Genomic DNA, 23563 nt, shown 5'->3' with positions numbered 1-23563 from the left:
AAAGAATGCACCCGATTGCCATTTAAATGAATGACAAGTGTCACGGACACAGCTAGTGTCCGCTCCTAATGTCCGTGCCAGATTTTGAACGGACACTAGGAGCGGACACTAACTGTCGGACACTGACAGTAGTGTGAACGCCCCCTAACTAAATAAAAATAATTCTCCATAACACATTTTTCAATTGTTTACTTAACCGACAGCAACAACTTGACAAATTCATGAATTTTGTCATATATCCAACTTATCAACACAGACCAGGACTGAGATTCAGAGTCAGAAAACAACTAAGACTTCAAGCACAAGACCAAGTGTGCAGCCCAATGATCCAATGTTTATAGAAGAGCCTCAGCAGCACACTTGATCATGTGCATGAAGTCGTATACAAAACAGATTTACAACAGAATAAAATAGCCATGAAAGAAAAAAAAAAGTCTCAAATATGAATCTAAGAATTTGTGTGAGCAAGGCATACCCGTAACATACCCTTGGTAAATGGTCTTGTGTGTTGTAGTTGGCATCATAGTCAGAGAGGATGTCCAGTACCTCAGAATACATATCAATCAAGGATTTCTAAAATATAAAAGACAATAATGATCAATGATCTTTATTTTATAGATTTCCCCTAAGTATATAGCTACAAACACAAAGCTGTAAAGTTAAAGAATCATAATATGATGCCAGGTTAGGGGCATTTACTATGGCACTGGGGATGCAGAAAGATTAAATAGAATACTACATTTGCTGCAGTTTCTGCAAGTGGTGAAGCTTAGAGGAAAAGGGGTGCCAGAAAGATTAGACCCACCTCAGTCTGTGTTCACCGGATTTACAGGCCCAACCTTCATGCCGTTGAGGAGGACTCCAGGCATCCTAGTTATCTATGAGGCAAGGAGTCTTTGCCTCCCAGAGGCATACTGTCTTGTACTGTATTCGGTATGGGATAGCATGTTTGCTGGGAGTCAGGGACTCCTAGCCTCATAAGATACTAGGAGTCCCGCTCCCGGCATGAGAGTTGGGCTGGTAAATCCATATAATACACGGAACAAGTTTCACGGGTTAAACTCGGTTATGTGAATCTAGTCTTAGTCAACAAACAGGCAGCATAAAGTTAGACTAGACTATAAAAAACATGTCAGATTTATCATCCAGAGTCAAACACTGGTGATAAATCTGTTTATCGTCCATTCAAAGTTTGCATGAGACAGTATTAGTAGATATGCTAAAGGTCTACTAAAAAGCTAGCTCAACAAGCTTAAAGTTTGCGGTGCTAAAAATGTAACTAAGAAACCTTATCCACAGCACTGGAGTATTCTAAGCATATTTGTCTCTAATTTCCATTACCTTAAGTTTCCGTTGATGAATGCCTTTATCATCTTTTTGAAGCAACAGTTTCCTTAGATCTTTATTTTCTTTCTCAAGACGTTCAAGAATCCGCTGGTACTTTAACTAAGCCATGTTAGAAAAAAAAAAAAAAGCATTATAAGTCTATAACATTGCAAGTGTCCAGAACAGAGATTTACCTTCGACCTGGAGTGCTGTTTATTTATGCCAGCACAAGGAATGTTAAAATATTGGACACTAACAGTGCCTGGCAAAACTTATTAACTATAATGCGATCTATTGAGTATCCGTTCCTTTAAACTGAAAACACTGGACGAAAAAGTCGAACTTGCAGCACTTTGTCATCTAGTGATTTTTGACTGAAACTCCAATGCAGATGTGAACCCAGTCTTAGTCATTTAGTCTATGCGCATACAGATTGCTGCAGGAGTAGTAATGAATCAAGATGTCATAATGTGTCAAAATGTCATATTCTCCATTATCAAAGAAACACTATGGGCAAGAGTATTAGAAGACCCCTCTTATTCATTGATACCAGGTATTGTATTCAGTCCCACTTCCATAGATGTATAAAATTAAGCACCTAGCCATAAAGTCTGTCTTTACAAAGATTTCTGAAAGAATAACTATACTGTAACGAGCTCCCTGAATTCCAGTGTAGTACTGTAACAGAATGTCACTACTGCAAACAAGTCCACTTGTGATATTTCTTTCCTGAGAGATACTCCATGAATAACAGTGTGCCATTATTGAAAAGTGTAAGGGCGGGTTCACAGCTGCGCCCGGTCTCCGCTTTGTGGGTTTCCATCTTTTGCCTGAGAAACTGGACAGGAGATGGAAACCTGACAGTCAGTGTCCGCCCATGAGCGCCTTCTGCCTCTCCGTGGCAAAACGTTTTTTTTTTTTAACTGGACACAAAGTCCTGCATGTCCAACTTTGTGTTCAGTTGAAAAAATGGTTTTGCCGCGGACAGCAGAAGATGCTCACAGGTGGTCAGTTTGCAAACCCATTCAAGTGAATGGGTTTGAAAACTGATTGACGGTTTCTGTCTCCTGTTCATTTTCTCGGGCAAGAGATGGAAACCCGCAAAGTGGAGACAAGATGCAGGTGTGAACCCGCCCTAAACGTCTAGGAACTACAGGAACTCAGCCATGAAAAAACAGACCATGTTGTAGTTACAGAGCATAGTTACCAATTGTTCAGAGACACATAATGCATAAAAGTGGCCAATACTCTAACTATACACGTAGGTGACACAAGTATGATCTCTGGGTGCCCCAATACTGAGACCGCATCCAATTACTGATCATTAAAGAGGTTATGAGTTCTCCAGCTCTGAAGAAGTTTGAAAAAACGAGTGGTCCTGCATGTGACCTCTAATTCCATTCAATGTGTGTAGGTCCATACTGCTTTTCAGATGGCGGCTCTATTCAAATACCTCCAGAAAGATCTCAAAACCCATTCTAGTGATCAATAGGAGGGAAGGTGTCAACAGTGGAGCCCCAGCAGTCATACATTTAGCTTCAATCCTGTGACAGCATATTATGATCATGTCCACCTGACAAGTATGCATATTAGGGATGTCACAGAGGGCGTATGAGATCAGAGGAGAAGTGCTTAATCTGGCATTGTGAAAGCAAATGAACAAAAAAATGACAATGTAAACGTACCCCTAACCTTCATGTTACATAAATTAAGTCACATACATAAGTATATAGCCTGAAAACCTGCTGCAATAAATACAGAATACACACCTGAGTTTGCAGAAGTTCTTCTTGCAGTTGATCCACTTTCTCCTTGTCTGTAGCCTTTAACAGCAAAATAGTAACAGTGACATTACGACCATGATTGGGAGAAAATAAGCTGTGAACTGCATAAAGACTCAGAATACTTGCAGAATATTGTGGAGTGGGAAAGGTCTTGATAGGGCTTTATAGCGAATATGCACACAGACTTGCATTAATATATTATGGCCCATACATCAAGCCAACACCCTTCTTCAATTCATAGGACATAAAATGCAAGATAGCATTCTGTAACTATATATTCTGTCAGGTATATAGAAACCTTAAAAGAAGTTCCATAATCCTATAAATGGCATCTATATCATCATCATCACCAAGACCATGAGTCCATGCGATCACACACCAAACCACAGTATTTACAGACCTTCTTTAAAAGGGACTGTCAGAGATTCCCATTTTTCCAATCTTTTCACTTTTTAATTTTTCTAGGAATCAACTTTGGAAATGTATTTTTATTAAAGAAAAGTAAACGGATGAAAACGTCTTCTTTCCATCACTCCCTGGCTAGCCGTATATATAGTGGCCACTTTGTCCAATATATTTAGTGCTGTTAGATAAAGCTTTGAATAGGAAAAGGATGGGAAGTTATGTACCAGCCAAGCTGAAGTAACAACGCTGTCAGCAAGCAGACGTCATGTAAAAAAAAAGTTCAGAAATCAGTAGTAAAATTTCAGATAAGACACTTTGAAATATCTCCTATCATAAAATAATGCCTCTTTCTCCATTTATCAGCCTCCTTTCCTGCTCAATTTACTGCACAGACCAGTTATCAGTAAAGACAGGCTGCAACTCATAAAGAATCAATGGAGATCTGAACAGGCAGGAAAAGGAGACAAGTGAGGGAGAATAAAAAAGTAACAGATACACATACTGCTGCATGTAACAGTAAGATACATACAATACCTCACCAGAACTCTCTTCATAGGGATACAGTTTGGAAAAACTGCTAGAAATCTGCTAAAACATACTGTTATTTGCAGTAACATGTTACATGTCTGTTTTTCTCTCACTTGGCTCGTCCTCCCCATATCTTCTCCATAGACATCTAACCTGATCTGTCTGTGACTTATAGTTGGTCTGACAGATCTGACAGTGGAACAAAGCAGTTTAGGAGAGAAAGGGGAACAGGAAAGGTAGGGAAAGAAGCATTATCTGATAAAATCTATTACAAAGTATGTTATATTCACCTGTACTACTGATTTATGAAACAAACTACAGCTACTGTTTAGCCTCGTTCACACGGGGCCTCGTATTTTGGTCCTGATTCTGATGACAATCAAAATTGGACCAAAATGCGCCTGCCACGACTGTCGCGGCTTCCAACAGTCGCAGCTTCCCCCTCTGGAGTAGGCTCAAATGAATGGGCCTAGTTCAGAGGGTTCTGTCACGAGTTGGACGCCGTGGCTGACTCAGCCGCAGAATTTGCCTGAAGAAAGGACAGCACGTTTCTTTTTTCCGTGAGCCGGAATGTACCGCTCACGGAAAAAAGGAAGCTAGTGGTCTACATAGACCTCTATTGTGAGGGGGCCGATTCTGAGGCAGATTCGGCGTTAGAATCCGCCCCCTCTTGCCCCGTGTTAATTTGACAAATCCCCCCCTCAGAAATCTACATGTTAAACTAAAAAACTACCACAATGGGATAGCTAAGGACTAAGAAAATGAACTTTTTTTTTCTCTTAGTACACCTAGATATGAAATAGCCTTCTAGTTTTTACTATTCCACAGATTACTAGGAAGGTATTTGTACATGATGGATCACACAACATGCTCACTTCCTAGAGGGAAACAAAATGAGATTACTGGTAGTGGGAGAGCTACAAGTTTCATTGACTTTTGGATGGAATGGTGTGACACAGTCACAGTGTACTCCTGGTCCATGGCACTTGTTTTCTATCCAATGTCCTAAGACCCATCACCTTGCGCTTCTGCTGTGAGTTGCCCGTGTTAATGTTTCCAGCTGCCCTGCGTGCCTCCTCTTCATGCTGCTTGAGCTGCTCTTGTAAAAGAATGAGTTCACCAAGCAAACCCTGCCATGAGTTTACAGAGAGAGATAGAGACGGGGGTGAAGGTGAGGGACAAAAACCGCCATGGGTGCAAAATGAAATAGGTGTATACACAAAGGCAAAATGAAAGACAAATGTATAGAAGCAAAATGGACACAGAGGCACAAAGTGTAATGTATCGCATCAACTACAGCTAGAAAGGCAAGATAGGAAAGAACATGATGTAATTCACAAAAGACCATTTCCACTTAAAACCAAAACAAAATATGTCTGCCATTACAATTCCCATAGTGGTTCTTACCCAGCTGTCTCAGATTCCAGAAAAGCAAACAAGCCTAATTATATCCCCTAAACCCATATCACTGAAACTGTGCAATGAATGTATCGTGGTCACAACCGACCCGTAATGGCAGCCATATTATTTGTCCCAATCTTTTCCATAAAAAAATAAAAGAGATTTTTCACATCTAGACAGAAGAGGAAAATTCTAGGTTTCATTTATAGATGGGGAAGGGATTGCTACATTCTGATATTTAAGGAACACTCACAACTAGGGGTAGGACACAAAAGGGACAGACTACAATTACAGAATGTGTCAGGCAAAACAGAAACAAAAAGAAATAGCAATGAAAGTAAAAGTGAATTTAGGGTATCGAAATTGAAATTTTAAAGAAATATGAAAGAAAGAAAACAAACCAGGAGGAGAGGGTAGAATTTTACAGGCCTCAAATAGAAATCTAGATGATATCTACTTAAAGGGGTGTCTGAACTACAGTGAACTAGAATAGGACATCATCTAGGAGGTGAATGTGTGACTCCATAATGAATAAAATATGGGGTTTACATCTCAGCAGCTCTTTCTGATGATTTGCGTGAGAGGGGGGGAAACAGCGGAGGATACACACCTCTCCATTTCTGTGATTTCCACAGAGGTGACTGAAGAGATTTGGGGTGGATGTCTCATCTGCCAGGGTTGGGGACCTGAAATGTCCTGCCTATTTACCATAAACATCTATGATGGAAATACTCCATTAAGTACTAGGACTGCAGGCAGGGTGCATACTTCCATAAGAGAACTAAAACTTCAGAGGATTTCAGAAACAGAGTAGTAAAGGAATTTTGGATTCAGTTTGTTTTGTAGTTGTCACAGGCATGCAAATCTACCACCACAGAAGGAGCGCAGGATGTGAAAGTTCTAAGCATAGGCAAAACACTTAAAGACTGTCCCCACTTTGTGTAGGAAATGCAGTAGAAAATCCCCTCAGAAAGAGCACGCAAATAATCTGTGGATAGATTGAGATTAGCAAATGCAAATCACTGCAGCTTTCTTTACAAACTAGCTGCCAAAATGAACATTTCATGATCCCAGGAAACAAATGGAAACATCTGATGCGCTAAAAAGGACTGAAATAAAATATGTAGACTGTATACACATACCTTTATTACAGGGGCAGTGAGCCTATCACAAAGCCCAGTTAACAGGAACCAGCGTTCAAAGGGACATTTGTTAAAGATAAATGGACCTTGTAAGATGACAGCGACATGGTACAGCAGTCATGATGTGGTCAGGAACCACATGCGCTTTTGCGTGAGTTAATGCTGTACTATACCTTCCCAAAACAAAACCCTCCTTTTATGTAAATTAAACATCTCACTATGTGACTGCAGCCTTAATACATTACACTATACTAAAGAGCTTTAGAAGAAGCTACACTGTTTATGTAGAGGGTGCACTTCCTTCCAGCGCCCTAAACAAGAACTCAGGGAAATGTTCATCAGATTTTCTGCCCGTTCCTTCCATGGATACATACCCATGACCAGGATAAAAACTCTAGGTGGTGCAAATGTAGCAGTGACATCCATGCCCTGGTACACAGCACACATAAAGGCTTGGCTGTATTATAAACGGCTCAAGGAACGCTATGATAAGAGAATTTCCACTGGGATCCAGGAGCTTCAAGTAAAGCTGGCCACAAGAAATACTTATTTGCAGTCACTGGCAGACCTGGCTTGTTCTAATAGCATCTGCCGTTAATCTTATGTGTACGACTTCACAAACAGATTTTTGCAGATTTAACCAAACTCTGCTGAATCTTTCAAAGGTCTGCAGATAAATATCACATGCATATAGTCAGCCTTACACCCATGTCTGACAAGCCTTAAACCTGGATATAATTTCGCTTTAGATTTGGCCCACCAATATGGTATTTTAGGCCAGAGCCTCACATAGCGTAAACACCGTGGCAAAAACTGCTGCGTTTTACAGTTTCTAGTTAATCTCATCCACACATTGCAGAAAATAATCCTCTCGTAAATGCTGCGATTTGAAAAACACTTTCGTTTTTGCAAATCGCAGCATGTCAATTATACCTGTGGAATTGCCATTGGCTTCCCTATGGGTATAATGGAAGCAGAAAGTCCACAGAGGAAACCATTGCAGACTTTCTATGAAAAGTGCTGCGAGAATAAACACAATGTGTTTCCGCTGCGTTTTTTCCAGCAGTGTTTTTTTTGCCTGTGACCTGCTACATGGGCCCTTAGCCTTAATGGTTGGGGGGTACACAACCATGAGACAGCAGCTCTCTTTCGTCCATTGTGCCTTTCACAAAATTATATAAAAACTATGATTAAACCAGTTCAAAACTGGAAATGCAGATCACACACAATATGTATTTCAAGACATGTGCCCATGTATCATTGCTTCTCACCTTCCTGTATTGCTTGTCAGAGCCATCAAAACTCTGGCTGTCAGTAGCTTTGAAAGCAGTCTCGCCTCCAGGGCCTGGTAGAAAGAAACCACCACAAGGGTCAATATTAAGATTAGTCATTCACAATTTATTGTAACTTAACCAGAACAAGTTTGTGCTATAGCAGTAATGCCACATGTAGTGACAGCAGACTTCCACCGCGTGTGGTTTTCATGCACATTAGCTCAGGTAATGCTTGTGAAACACGTTCGCATGTATGTGAAAACCACCGTTTTGAGGTGAAACCGCAAGCTGCAGTTTCTGGCCCGGCTTCTACATATAGCCTTACCCAAATGAGTCTATACTTATGGAATAAGTCATTAGAGAGCATCTGTCACCAAAATGCTCCCCATCCCTGTCCAACTAGTCAGAATAACAAATTGTTTTACACCTTGTGACTTAGACTAGGGTCTGTTTGCATCAGTCTAACTCAATGAGAAAAAGACAAAAAAAAAAAAATATTGAACCTATAAAAAAATATAGTTATATAGGAAAAAATATAAAGTATATGAAAAGTGGTATAAGAAACAAAAGAGTGCTGATAAAACAAATGAAATCTAATGCATCAGTTTTTAACACATCTCACAGGAATCTCTTATTTCCTAATACAGAACCGTATTGTTGTACTTTTTATATTTATGATGAGGAGAGCGTGTTTTCTGGTAGATAGTACTAGCATATGCAGTGCTGAAAAAAACAACACATATTTGAGGGTTTTTTGGTCTTGCCTCTGGTTAACAGTGTAAGAAACTGAATGAAATTGCTATAATATATTTCTCAGTACTATGGAGCATATTAATGACTGACTGCCGAGGAAACAATTCACTGACTATTCCCAGGACTAAATACTGTAATAACTGACAACAATTCATAAAGTGGTGACAGATGCTCTGTAACAAAGAAATGGTGTGATTGTAATGCCACATAAACCAGGCTTCCTTTCCAGGAGTAGCCAAGAGACTTCCATCTAAACAGTCAAAAAATGGGGACCCAATGCAAAGACAACTTGTTGTGTTCCATGGCGACACATGAGATGTTCAATTTGGTTTCTAAGCTGCACTAGGTACAATCTCCCCTCTAAAAAGGTGCCAGCAAGGACGTGAGACATGTACAGGGCTAAAACTTTAAGTATATTATCAGAGGTGTACCATCTAGGCCAGGGTTCCTCAAACTATGGCCCGCGGGCCACATGCGGCCCGCCGAGCACATCTGTCCAGCCCGCCGGCACCGGCAGGCGCGCATTTATAATGAAGCTCCTGGGGAGCTCGGTCCAGGCCATGTAGCACGCTTCACTTCACCTATTGGAGGGCACCGCTCCTGATGTCTGCGCGATCTGCTCTGCCTCCAGTGTCCGCCTGTGTCCTCCTGTCACATCGCATGTATGCGATGTAAGGAGGATACCGGTGATCTGCCTCCGGTATCCTCCTTACATAGCATACTTGCGATGTGACAGAAGGACACAGGCGGACACCGGAGACAGAGCAGACATCAGGAGTGGCGCCCTCCAATCAGTAAAGTGAAGCGCGCTGTCTCCATGGCCTGGCCCGGTACAGTCAATTGTACCCCTCCGCGTCACTTCGTCAGTCAGGTCACCATAGCAACGTGACCTGACCTGAGGCAGCCCAAATTACAGTGGACAAAGCCACCTCACTAGTTTGGTTTAGTGCCTGCTGACTTCCTGGATCCCAGACCCTATCTGTGCCCCCTGAAGTAAGCACTATAATATCTTACTGTAGGATTAATAACACCTCAGGGGGCATTCACACTTGTGTTTGGTGTGTGCATTCCGCTGGGTCAGCTTTAAAGGGATTCTACCATTAAAAACTGTTTTTGTCATTGACACGTCAGAATAGCTTTAACAAAGGTTATTCTTCTCCACACCACCGTTCAGTTAAAATTCCGTTTTCTGTTGGTATGCAAATGAGTTCTCTTGCAGCACTGGGAGCGTCCCCAATGCTGCGAGAGAACTCTCCAGCGCCACCTCTATCTTCTTCTGGAACGTTATCTTCATGCGTCTTCTTCCGGCGCAGGCGGTGAAGCTTGTACGCCTTGGGCCTCGCTCAGAGCCGACTGCACATGCCCGCGGCCACAAGAAAAATGGCCGCTTGCACGGTAAGTAAGCGGCCATTTTCTTGTGGCCTGTGGGCATGCTCAGCCGGCTCTAACACACAAACTAGTATGAGTCCACAGACCTTCTAATGAAATGACTTAGGATTAATAACACCTCTGCCTCGGCTCTGCCTGCACCAGAAGAAAAAGCATAAAGACGACGTTCCAGAAGAAGTTGGAGGCGGCACTGGAGAGTTCTCTCGCAGCATTGGAGATGCCCCCAGTGCTGTAAGATAACTCATTTGCATACCGACAGAAAACGGAATTTTAACCAAACGGCGGGGCAAAGAAGAAATCGAAAGGTAGGAGAAGAAGATGCTTTCTTAAGGCTATTCCTATGTGTTATCGAGAAAAAAATGTGATTTTAATGGTAGAATCCCTTTAAACTATATTCCGGCCCTCCAATGGTCCGAAGGACCTTTTAAAAAGTTTGAGGACCCCTGATCTAGGCCCTCTGCCATACTACCTAGAATTTCACAGGTGCGGTGCACAATGAAACCACTTACCCCTTTTAAGAAAACCCTTAAGGCTAAGGCCACATGTGGTGTCCCACAGCAAAAAAGCGCTGCAGGAAAAACTGCAGCAGCAACACATCGCGGTTCTTCCCGCAGTGCTTTAGACAGAAAATTCATGGATGTTTCCTCTGCGGACTTTCTGTTTCAAGTATACCTATGGGGAAACCTCCCTCATGATAAAACGTGCTGGTTTTGGATATCGCCGTGGGTCTGAGATTCGCTAGAATCCCATCCACTTGGCCCTGACTGTAAATCACCCTGATTTTTATCGCGGGTAAATTGCAACGTTTACACCACGTGGGGCCCCGGCCTAAAGCAAATTGTCTGTAGCTGAGATTTCACTTCTACCCTATACAACGCATGCTGGCCAACCACTTAAAAGATCACAAAGGCAATCTTGGGCGTTCTCGTCTCTATCTGGTTTTTGGTGTATGTTAGGCTTTGTTCAGATTCTGTCATATATGGTGGAAACAACAATGCTGCATGCAGCACAACTATTCTAGACAGACATATTGGAATTTTAAGTCACAGGAATAAGTCATAGGTCATAAGTCACAGGAATCAGTGCAGTTAGTATCCAGAAGATCTATGAAACAAATCTAGCAGAACATTGTGGCTTCCCTTATAAACAGAAGACATAAGGCAGATGTGAACAGAGCCTCATATACATTGGTCTGCATTTAATGGAAATTCTGAAAATAAATTCAATTTAATTTAATTTAAATGTGGTATTTTCGCAATACTAGACAACTCTGAAATGTGACAAAAGTAGTTGCCATGTTCTCCAGGGAGACATAGTTTAAGTCAATTTTTTACATGTAACTTTGGCACAAATCTCATGCTCAGAACAGGTGTACATTCCTTTTTCTGAATATTAGACTGTTCCATATGCACCATAATAAAAGCCACATTGCATTCTATGAGCATGGCATAAATTACTCATCTCGTTTATTTATTTATTTACTATCTCCTTGACTTACAAGGGTGTAAGAAATCCCAGTGTTACTAAATGTGGGCTATCGCTATCTATATATACTGTGAAATTGTCTCTATTTGAAGTCAGATAAGATTATAGGTCATCTGAGATCTGTCCTATCTATGTAGGTGTTAGTGTTTTGGGGATTGTTGTAAATAGCACTACTGTATTGTCTATAGCTCCTGCACAATGCCCCTTAGCAAAGTATTGGCCAAGGAAGTATAAGCAGGTACAATACAAATCTATATACTGATCTTGGCTGTGGGGCCATGTAATTAGAGTTTTAACACTTTACATTACAAAATTAATATGGGATCCGACATCACATAAATGTCGGCCATGTGGTGAAAGGAGGAAAAAAACAAAAACAAACAAAAAAAACTCTTATCCCAGCTCTTTCCCCTGCTGTCCCTCCTGTTCTACATCTTCCAACTGTTATTCTGCATATCCGTATGCAGTAATAGAGCACAATGGCGACGGAGAGGGCGTTACACACCTAACAACAGAAGCAGATCAGAAGGTCCTATGACTTCACTAACCAAATTGTGACCTGTGAAAAATCAGCAAAAAGATGAAAAAAATAACATGAGGCATGAAAGCATGTTAGCAAAACCTGGAAAGGAATCCCGCCTCCTGCTCTCCTCCTTATTAATGACAATTACACAAATGAAAACCAGACACGTAGGACATGGTACAATAAAAACTAAAATGGGGAACTAAGACGTTAAAAAAGTTATTAGACCCCACATTATATAATGAGCATATAAACCGAAGGCATAAATCACTATACCCAGCAAGTAAATATGTATACCCACCACCGAATAAATCTGTTTACAAATATAGTTTAAAGGGAACCTATCTTTTAAACACATTTTTTTCTCCCTAACATGTCGGAATAGCCTTAAGAAAGGCTATTTGTCTCCTACCTTTCCTTGTCTTCTCCGCGCTGCCGTTCACCTGCAATCCTGGTTTTTCTCAGTATATACAGTGGGGCAAAAAAGTATTTAGTCAGTCACCAATAGTGCAAGTTCCACCACTTAAAAAGATGAGAGGCGTCTGTAATTTACATCATGGGTAGACCTCAACTATGAGAGACAAAATGAGAAAACAAATCCAGAAAATCACATTGTCTGATTTTGTAAGAATTTATTTGCAAAATTATGGTGGAAAATAAGTATTTGGTCACCTACAAACAATCAAGATTTCTGGCTCTCACAGACCTGTAACTTCTTCTTTAAGAGTCTCATCTTTCCTCCACTCATTACCTGTAGTTTAAACGTGTTATCAGTATAAAAAGACACCTTTGCACACCCTCAAACAGTCAGACTCCAAACTCCACTATGGTGAAGACCAAAGAGCTGTCAAAGGACACCAGAAACAAAATTGTAGCCCTGCACCAGGCTGGGAAGACTGAATCTGCAATAGGCAACCAGCTTGGATTGAAGAAATCAACTGTGGGAGCAATAATTAGAAAATGGAAGACATACAAGACCACTGATAATCTCCCTCGATCTGGGGCTCCACGCAAAATCTCACCCCGTGGGGTCAAAATGATCACAAGAACGGTGAGCAAAAATCCCAGAACCACGCGGGGGGACCTAGTGAATGAACTGCAGAGAGCTGGGACCAATGTAACAAAGCCTACCATCAGTAACACACTACACCGCCAGGGACTCAGATCCTGCAGTGCCAGACGTGTCCCACTGCTTAAGCCAGTACATGTCTGGGCCCGTCTGAAGTTTGCTAGAGAGCATTTGGATGATCCAGAAGAGTATTGGGAGAATGTCCTATGGTCTGATGAAACCAAACTGGAACTGTTTGGTAGAAACACAACTTTTCGTGTTTGGAGGAAAAAGAATACTGAGTTGCATCCATCAAACACCATACCTACTGTAAAGCATGGGGGTGTAAACATCATGCTTTGGGGCTGTTTCTCTGCAAAGGGGCCAGGACAACTGATCCGGGTACATGAAAGAATGAATGGGGCCATGTATCGTGAGATTTTGAGTGCAAACCTCCTTCCATCAGCAAGTGCATTGAAGATGAAACGTCGATGGGTCTTTCAACATGACAATGATCCAAAGCACACCGCCAGGGCAACGAAGGAGTGGCTTTGTAAGAAGCATTTCAAGGTCCTGGAGTGGCCTAGCCAGTCTCCATATCTCAACCCTATAGAAAACCTTTGGAGGGAGTTGAAAGTCCGTGTTGCCAAGCGACAGCCCCAAAACATCACTGCTCTAGAGGAGATCTGCATGGAGGAATGAGCCAACATACCAACAACAGTGTGTGCCAACCTTGTGAAGACTTACAGAAAACGTTTGACCTCTGTCATTGCCAACAAAGGATATATAACAAAATATTGAGATGAAATTTTGTTACTGACCAAATACTTATTTTCCACCATAATTTGAAAATAAATTCTTACAAAATCAGACAATGTGATTTTCTGGATTTGTTTTCTCATTTTGTCTCTCATAGTTGAGGTCTACCTATGATGTAAATTACAGACGCCTCTCATCTTTTTAAGTGGTGGAACTTGCACTATTGGTGACTGACTAAATACTTTTTTGCCCCACTGTAAATGAGTTCTTTTGCAGCACTGGGGGTGGGCCCCAACGCTCAAACAGCACTGGGGCGTCCCCAATGCTGGCAGAGAACTCTCCAGCGCCACCTCCATCTTCTTCTGCAACGAGGTCTTCACCGCGTCTTCTTCCGGTGGTGTCTTCTAACTTCTAGGCCTCGGGCAAGCCGACTGCGCATGCCCGCTGGCCACGAGAAAATGGTCGCTTACAATACTGTGGAAGCGGCCACTTTTCTTGTTGCCGCAGGCATGCGCAGTCGGCTTTGCCCTAGAAGTTAGAAGACACCACGGGAAGAAGACGCGGTGAAGACCTCGTTGCAGAAGAAGATGGATGCAGCGCTGGAGAGCTCTCTGGCAGCATTGGGGATGCCCCCAGTGTTGTATGAGCGCTGGGGCCCACCCCCAGTGCTGCGAGAGAGCTCATTTACATACCGAGAAAAAAACGGGATTGCAGGCGAACTGCGGTGCGGAGAAGACAAGCAAAGGTAGGAGATGAATAGCTTTTCTTAAGGCTATTCCGACATGTTAGGGAGAAAAAAATGTGAATGTGTTTAAAAGATAGGATCCCTTTAACACTTAGCATTGAGTATAACCTAGCTATATAATGTACTGTAAGCCATACCACAAACACACATGACCAGAAATGTATTACTATTGCAATAGGAAAAGGTCTGGTGACAAGATCAGTCACATTTATCTAATACTTATGGCCATTTTAAATATAATATAGTACCATCTTTTTATTTAGCTTTTACAGATATGTATTTTTAAAGCTTAAAATTTGGCAAATTACAAAAAAAAAAAAGTTTAAAAGCATTTTACATTTGCATCGTAAAAAAAGTAAAACAGTGGCCTTTTGGGCAATGTATGGCCATCATGGCTACCGATGGCAATACCAATTGATTGATGGGGAAGCCAGCTTCTATTTACAGAGGGTTGTCTCCATTTGCATTACCTCCCATGCACTAGTCATGCTGGCTTGTATTTGTAAAAGCTTAGATGTGTTGTAGCCCATTTTCTTCTGTTCAGGCTGACAGTACATCACACAATAAGTTTCAGATCCACAAGTATTAGAATCAGTATCACACCGATGACATTACTGACATACGACACCCAGTACTTTCTAGGAGACATTCAGAATAATTACAGAACAGAATTCCTGTAGGATAGGTCATGGACATGCTTACAAATCTCGCCCACCTGATGACAGCCATCCTTTCAAAAAGCTAAGGCTTTCTCCAAGCTTCTCAAAGTCCGGCAAAAGCTTAGCCAGCTCCTCAGAATCTGGAAGAGCCTTACTGAGCTTATCTGAAAAGAAGAAGGCAAAGGTTAAAATATTCCTGTTGCTTGTCATGTAGTACAAGAAGCACACTGCAAAACCACTTGCTTTATAAAATTATGTGAAACAAAGACGAGAAGAGTATGTGAAGAGTAACTGCTAACACTTAAAGGGGTTCTCTAGTAGTATATGTAAATTGCTAGTATGTAATACAACCCAACAGCTCAACAAACTTACGCTGTTCACATTAGTGTTCGCTATCCATTGTTCTGGTCAGTACAACAGATAGGCGGACCGCTAAAGCAGCGGTTACATATGGAACTCATACACTATAATGGGGTCCATCGTTTTAAAACTGAAAGCAGTAGACATTGGTGACCTTAGCATAACTCAATAGTAAAGTGCATGTCCATGAGGAGTAACACTATATCTAGTCATTACACGAGTTTAATTTTATATTTTTCTTCAGCAGGCTCTCTGTATAGTTTGTATTCTGCTCTGAGATGGTGAGAGACTAGCTGCCATGTACTGTACACAGTAACGGAAGGCAAATCTGCTTGCACATGAACATGTAGGACATACAGAAATAGAAGTACTGACCTGTATTTACGTGACTGAAGTGTTTTGTTACAAGATAAAGCTCCCATTTAGCTTCATCATCAGACTAGGCCTGACTTTCATCTTGCTTTCTGCGCTCCCTTCTCCCCCTCCCCTCTCCATAGACTGCTTTAAACTTGTGTAATTTGAATCATGTGATCCACAGTCCTTCTCGAGAAAGATATAGCAGTAATTTTCAGAATAAAAGCCATTTTAGGGTGACTTGGGACACTAAACCCAAGTTTGGAGCATGGTAAAAAAATGTTCTTCATTGAAAACAGAAGAGTAAAGTTCGGCTTCTGCGCACGTGCCAGAACTCAGGCACATGCACAGTAATGACAGGGTGACCATCTGCAGCTTCATGAAACAACAGCAAATGTGCTGTGAACACCAAACTTTAGTCCAATAAGACTCATCACATTCAATTCTAGGTACGTTTAAGACTTTGTTATTTTAAATGTGGCCGCAGATTGAGGACCTGTGGGTGGTTTAGTGTCCTAAATCACCCTGACAGGTTCTCTTAAAGTATGCTGTAAAACTGAAGGGACATTCCCATTAATATGTAGTTATGCAAGTCCCTGGTGAGATGTGTCCTGAGTAAGTGTCATCAGGCATTCTATCCACTGTAAGGATGGTATAAAAACCTAAAGTTAACATGAAAGCAGAGTTCTCTTCCCCTAAACATGAGACACACCTGAAACCTGATGGATCCCTTTGTAAGTCAATGGCTGCCAGTGACCCCTGGCATGGAACAGATATGGCATTAACCTGAATCATGATGCATATTTGAACATATGTAGCTTAAGAAATGTAAAATGCATTTTTATTTGCTATAAAACATTGCACGATGGTCATAAGGTGATGCAAGGAGCAGAAATGTGTTCTGTATGTCTAGTGAGTTATGCCCAATGAATATTGTCACGTCACAGGCAGCTCTTCTAAACTTCCTTGTAAAGTCGGACAGCTCTGCTGTGACTCTACTAAAGCAGGTGGAGGGAGACTAGATAAAGTATCATCACAGATTAATACAACTATTCCATATAACAGGTACAAAGGATTTTCTTGCTTACCAAAGTTAATATGTTCATCCAATTCCCATACAAAATCTGGCACAATCCATTTGTATTCACTGAGATCAGGGAACATATCTTTCCATTGGTCGTATGTCTGAAAGATCAAGTTGAGAGGCACAAAGTAAGCACAAGAGCTTTTAACTCATAATAGGAATTCAGTGTAATAACCTTTTCATATGATCTGCAAGCTGCTCCATACAGAACTTATTTTCACATAAGAGAAGCTAATAGAGATGAGCGAACAGTGAAATGTTCCAAGTTCGATATTCAATTCGAGTAGCCGCTCAATATTTGACTGTTCGAACGAATATCGAACCCCATTATAGTCTATGGGGAAAAAAATACTCGTTTGTCTGGGGGCATCTAACACGCCAATGTCCCTGTATTACGCCACTAATAATGCGGGAGCTGACTTTTCCCCATAGGAAAGCATTGGCCAGCGTTGATTGGCTGAATACCGTATAGTGTATAGCATTTGGCCAATCAACGCTGGTTCTGCCGGAGGAGGAGTCTAACATCGGTCCACAGCAGTCTCCATTGTGGTCCGATCTCAGATGTAGCTGCTACATCTGAGATATAGCTGCTACATCTGAGATCGGACCACAATGGAGACTGCTGTGGACCGATCTTAGACTCCACCTCCTCCGGCAGAACCAGCATTGATTGGCCAAATGCTGTACACTGTACAGTATTCGGCCAATCAACGCTGGCCAATGCTTTCCTATACGGAAAAGTCATCTCCTACATATCGCAAGCTGACAGGGATCCCGACTAGCATATAATGGGCTGTCACGAGATAGAGCCCCAAAGAGCTGTTTGAGAAACATTCCTACCTAAATAAAGGTAATCCCCAGCTAACCCTGCCAGTACATCTATCCCTGTCTCACAGTCACATAGTTCACAGTCTCATATGAACCAGATCCACTATTCGTCTAAATTGGAGGTCACCTGATTTCGGCAGCCAATGGCTTTTTCAGATTTTTTCGATGCCTCTGTTGTCGTAGTTCCTGTCCCACCTCCCCTGTGCAGTTATTGGTGCAAAAAAAGCGCCAGGAAAGTAGGGAGGGGAATCGAATTTTTAGTGAGTTTGCCACCTGGTGTTCGACTGGAATCGAACATCTTAAACAGCCTGATATCCGATCGAACATGTACTCGATCGAACGCTGTTCGCATATCTCTAGAAGCTAAATATGGTATCTTATAGTCCTAAATCGACATATTACAGAATAGATATAATAATAAGTATATATTTATATAGTTTCTAACAGTCACAACCACAATGACAGATTCTTTGTTTTCCAATGGCTCCCAAACCAGCATTGACTCAATTCAATCAATCAGTAAATCATAGGTGATGTGTCAACAAGTCATTGATAGACGTTATGGTATCATTTCCATGTATCTTCTGAAAACAGACACTGGTACATTGTGAAAATGCTAACTGACAATGAACCCTCATGGAAGCCTTCATGCAATTTTACAGTTATATCATTTTGTGAAATTAAGAAAGAAAGCATAAACATTTTTCGGTGAAAGTCTGACCCAAGTAAAGCCCCAAACCTCCTAAAACTAAAAGTCAAGCATGAAACTTATGCTTATATAGCTAAATGGGTCATAAGGCGTACCATGTTTGTTAAAGGGGTTGTGCAGGATAAACTTTTTTTTAGGTTAGGTTGGGGAAAGTGTAAACTAAAAAAAAATAAAAATAAACAAAACACACACGCCTGTCCCCAGTGCTCCACTGTCTTCCAGCACGATCCAGACCTGCTGCTCCAGTGTTCACTTCCCAGAAGTCCATGCCGCTTGTGACTGCTGAGGTCTGCGCAGCGGGGACTTCTGCCACAAGAAAATACTGGAGCAGCAGGACCGGACTGCAATGGGAGACACCAGGGACAGGAGAGTATGACTTTTATTTTTTTTTTCACCTTCGCCAGCCTAATATACATATATATATATATATATATATATATATATATATATATATATATATATAAAAAAAAAAAGTTTATTCTTCATTCTTCATTCTTCATGTTTGAAATTACCCCCGACCTAAGAGTCTCTGCATTATATAACAAAAAAAACAAAAATGAGTAACAGTGTATACATTAAAGCAGAGAATAAAAATAAGGGTGCAGAAGTGCATTTCAGCACAGGATTTCACAGAAAGGAGACAAAATATGTTAATAGAGTATATTACAAAACATATTATTGGCACAAATACTGACAGAAAATCCAAAGTTCTTTGAACAACTTTAACACAGAGAGCACTTCAGGGTGAGGGACCAACTTTATAGGATTAAAAGTGTGTTTGTGCTTAGTCTAAGGGCTCGTTCACATCTGCGGCCCGGCACTCCGTACTTAGGTTTCCGTTTCCTGCCTAAAACACAGGCAGGAGACGGAAACCTGCAGGAGACTTTCTCACCCATTCATTTGAATGGGTGAGAAAGCTGTCCGGCCGTGCGCGGCAGTGAGCGTTTTGCGCTCTCCGCCGCGAAACCGGGTTTTATAATCTGGACACAGAGTCGGACATGCAGTACTCTGTGTCCGGATAAAAAAAATCCGGTTTCACGGCGGAGAGCCTAAAACGCTCACCGCCGCGCATGGCCGGACCCGGTCTATGGTTTCCGTCTTCTGGCATGCAGAAGATGGAAAGCACAGAACGGAGAGTAGAACGCAGGAGTGAACCCAGCGTTACTGCTACTAAAAAGGGCTGTGGAGTTGATAGGCCAAACCAGCAACTCTGACTCCTAATTTTTGTTAATAAATGGCAGTAATGTTAAAAAACTTAAGCTTCTCTAATTCATGAAAAAGATATTCATTTTGTCTAAAAGGAATTATGCATCTAATGAATTACTCAATATCAATAATTTATAATATATAATTTAATTAATAAAATCATTGATTTTGAAGCCAGTTTCGGTAACTGTTTTCCGATTCTGAGTCCAATCAAAACTGTTCCCAACTCCAAATACATAGCCCTGCTACTAACAATAGACACTAAGGTAGCATTCTTTTAAGGGCACCTTTCTACTTCTATCAGAAATTTGACAGGACCTTTAATATTAAAATCTATGCTGTTTCAACTCTTCGCCTTCAATTCTGAGACAGAAGTCAGGTATATAGTCTTTCCATTTCCCTCTGTCAGGACTCCTTAGAAAGATCATTATCCTCATTCCTTGTACTGTGTAGAGACAATCTACATCAAAAGTTATCACAAGCTTTATGGCTCCCCCACTTATTGCAAAACTCCAAGGATGAGAACCTTAGACAATCCTTCTTCAAAATTACTTAGCCTCCATTGGAATCACACATGCAGTTTCTGGAGCAAAGCTCCAAAAGAAAAGAGGATGTGAATCCTTCATCCTGAAAAAAATAACAAAACCTGCATATGTGTGACGGTGAAGAGCTACGGTACTACTTTCTAGCAGTGTATTAAACCGCAAGTGCCCCAGATGGTGAAAGGTCCTCCTTAAAAGCAGCAGATTGGATGATCACTCACAGAGCCCCACATAATCATTATTTCCAGTGAATATTAGCAAATCGATTTATCCAGAGACACAGCAAGAAAAAACCTCATAAAGTACATACCTTTTTAGCAGTAATTCCGCCACCAACAGCTGAACCTAAAACAAGATATCGGAGCTTTAACAGCCTGGATGCCAGCCTAGCAACCCAGAAATTTCGATGTGTTTGATAAGCCAGATTAACAGGCAAAAGCCTGCTCCTCCGTAGTGGGAAACGAGACAAGGAAGAGTAGCATCGTACTGAGGAACTGGGAAAGGCCCGCGGAACGTTCACCCTTGGAAAATGAGGATTTCTACGAGCATAAAGATTCTGTATTGGATGTTTGGCTTCTTTGACAACATGATTGTTAATCACCCCTCTGCAAACAATGCTGGAAAATAAAACAGAAGAAAAAAAATGGATACATTTTCACGGAAACTATAAAATAGAAGACAGAACACAGCATCTAGTACAGCACCAATCACAGCGTCAAAATGGTAGTGAAATGTGATTTTCTTTTTTTCCCCACCTTCCTGGTCCTGAGGATACAGCTGGTAGTGGTGAGGTAAAAAACATATAACAGCCCTGTAAGTTGTGGGTCATCAGTATTAGCAGGCTTGGTCAGACCTATTGTTTATTATCCAGTGTATTACACTGTGAATACACTTGTATGCAGCCAACAAAAGGGATTGGAGAATCTTGACTAGGCCATTAGCTGTAGAAGACACAGCAACAACCACCATCTTCCTCCACTGCTGCACAGTAAAGACTACAAGCACACCAGACCATAGTGAGAAGTATTACTACTTGGCTACTATCAATGGCTATGTCAGTAGTCTCACAAAATAGTGGTAAATGAGCTTAATTTGATACTATAAATAAGGCATTTGGACTCTTTTCTGATATAAATACTATGATAAATCTTTCCCAATTGAAAGCTATTTCCAAATGCAGTTTTACTACACTTCTAGACTATGGTAACACAAATTACAAGATCTGATCTTGGAAAATGCCTTCAAAAACCAGAACTACTGTGGTTAATTCTTCTAAAATCCTTTATCAGGCAATGTGTTTGTTTTTTTTTAACTCCATGCTGCAAGCTGTGAACAAGCTGCTGTCATCTTATCAGACCACACTATTTGCATAAGGGAAGCCTAGCTATACAGCTCTATTACTATAGGTTGTAGTTCCATGATACGGAGTGTGGCAGGAGCAAAGAATGCCGCCAGATGTGCCCAGGTGTCACTGCGTTATTCAGTATGAAAGTATATTGGGGGACAATGTTATATCTATGTTATCTATCAGTCTAATAATTGGAAAAGATGTGAAGATTCTCCCCAGATCAGAGGATTATCCCACTTGCATCTATGGCAATTGCCATCCAATAGAATACAGGTGAATAGGAGACAGTTCTAAGGGGATATTCACACTATCATTGGATGTCTGTTCTGACAAGGTCTGCTAAAAAAAAACAAAAAAAAAAACAGACGTCTTTCATAACAGACATTAACAAACACTAACTGATGTTAACGTGTCATTTAATGGATCAGTTAAAAAACGGACACATAAGCAATGTCCATTTTTATACTGTACGTTTTTTGCTTTTTTGTTCTGCTTTCTTAGCCTGTGCAGAAAAAAAAAAAACGGACAGTATAACAGACATCTATCCATTAGCCACAGACATAAACGGACCCAAAAGTCTCGCACCCCATGTCCACTAAAAAAAACGGACACAATTAGACGACAGATCCAATCCCATTGAAATCAATGCGATTTTAACAGATTTGTGACAGATCTGTTAACATTTTGTAACGGATGCTAGTAATGGATACTAACAAAGGTAATGTGAACGCCCCCTAATAAGATTTCTGCAGGTTCTGCACAATGGCTAATGACCCCAAGATGCCTGGCTAAAGAAATGACTGATAACCATTAATCAGAAGGCTAGGGCTACACGGCGACATAAGATCACCCAGTCACAATATTACTTTGCACCTACTAATAGAGAATGGGAATGCGTTGTGACCAGAAAGGCGCTTTAACCATGAACAAATATTTAGTAGGAACTAAGCTCTGCAAAATTTCTGTGTGCCTACATTCACTAGAAGGGGTTATGACTAGAAGCGTGGCATTTACTGAACAAGAGTCACTAAGTAAAATCAGGAGTCACTGTGCCCAAATGCTGCTCATATCCAGTGTGGCTCCCATCATGCAGTCTACACCGCAGTAGGTATGGCGCTTGTGTTCTGATCTGTATATATGATGAGGCAGCGATGTCATCATGTATTGTATATGGGATTACTGGATACCTAGGAGGATATGACTGAGGTGCGGGGATCTGATATTAGCTAGGTCTGCGCTTACATACAGTATGGTGTCAATGACACCTAGTTACACATGCCCACCCTGCTCCATAACACCTTATGTCCGCTCAGCTGTCACCAGATCTCCCTGTACAGCTCGGGGACTCAGAGCACCACATGGGATGAATGTGACACCTGACAAAGACAACGTAGAGCCGGTATAGAAGGGCCGGCAATGGCTGCTAGCGCCGCTCCGTACTCACCAGGCGGCCCGCAACATCCTGTGTGACCGGGGAGCAGCGCCCGCTCCCTCACATCCAGCCGAGCGTCCAAACAAGGGCACCCAAAGCTGTCACTGGATACACTTCCGGCATAGAACGGAGCGCAGACGTAATTGGGCTCACCACGGAACACACAGCAGTGCACACAAGGTTCCGAGGTAGAATAGTTCCGGTTAGCAGGAAGTAAATGGAGCGTTGTCAGTGTAGCCTGTACTGTAATACTGTATATGGAGATAGTATATAGTTACCAGACACGTTGGGAATTTATCATGACAATTGTCTCTTCAATCTACCACTCTTTTTTGTTTTATTCGTTATTTTGAAAGCTTTTCCACACTTCTTTTTTTATAAGGGAAAAAGTGTGTTTTTATATATGTTTTTTTCTACTCCCCCCTACTGGGATTGCACACATGTCTATTTACCTTCACTTTATACATGGTGGATACCTT

The 23563-nt window shown here is 41.4% G+C and overlaps 1 protein-coding gene across 4 annotated transcripts in view; it reads right to left on the bottom strand.

Annotated features, from left to right (window-relative positions):
- Positions 1–23204, bottom strand: part of OPA1 (OPA1 mitochondrial dynamin like GTPase) — a 66204-nt gene extending 43000 nt beyond the window's left edge. The window contains exons 1-10 of one of the 4 annotated variants that reach the window (XM_075268568.1): positions 23097–23204; positions 20615–20921; positions 17024–17120; positions 15278–15385; positions 11993–12046; positions 7858–7931; positions 5063–5173; positions 3096–3149; positions 1342–1446; positions 487–573 (exon numbers count right to left, since the gene is read on the bottom strand). In XM_075268568.1, the coding sequence (XP_075124669.1) occupies positions 487–573; positions 1342–1446; positions 3096–3149; positions 5063–5173; positions 7858–7931; positions 11993–12046; positions 15278–15385; positions 17024–17120; positions 20615–20921; positions 23097–23113 (1014 nt within the window). In that variant the 5' untranslated portion in view covers positions 23114–23204. The remainder of the gene's footprint in view (positions 1–486; positions 574–1341; positions 1447–3095; positions 3150–5062; positions 5174–7857; positions 7932–11992; positions 12047–15277; positions 15386–17023; positions 17121–20614; positions 20922–23096) is intronic. The other 3 variants (XM_075268569.1, XM_075268570.1, XM_075268571.1) reach the window with 3 other exon arrangements.
- Between the last annotated feature and the right edge of the window lie 359 nt (positions 23205–23563).

This window comes from Leptodactylus fuscus, chromosome 3 (genome assembly GCF_031893055.1).
Source record: "Leptodactylus fuscus isolate aLepFus1 chromosome 3, aLepFus1.hap2, whole genome shotgun sequence".
Classification (NCBI taxonomy): domain Eukaryota; kingdom Metazoa; phylum Chordata; class Amphibia; order Anura; family Leptodactylidae; genus Leptodactylus; species Leptodactylus fuscus.
The sequence above is the reverse complement of the archived record's forward strand: the minus strand, read 5'-3'. Positions and strand labels throughout refer to the sequence as shown.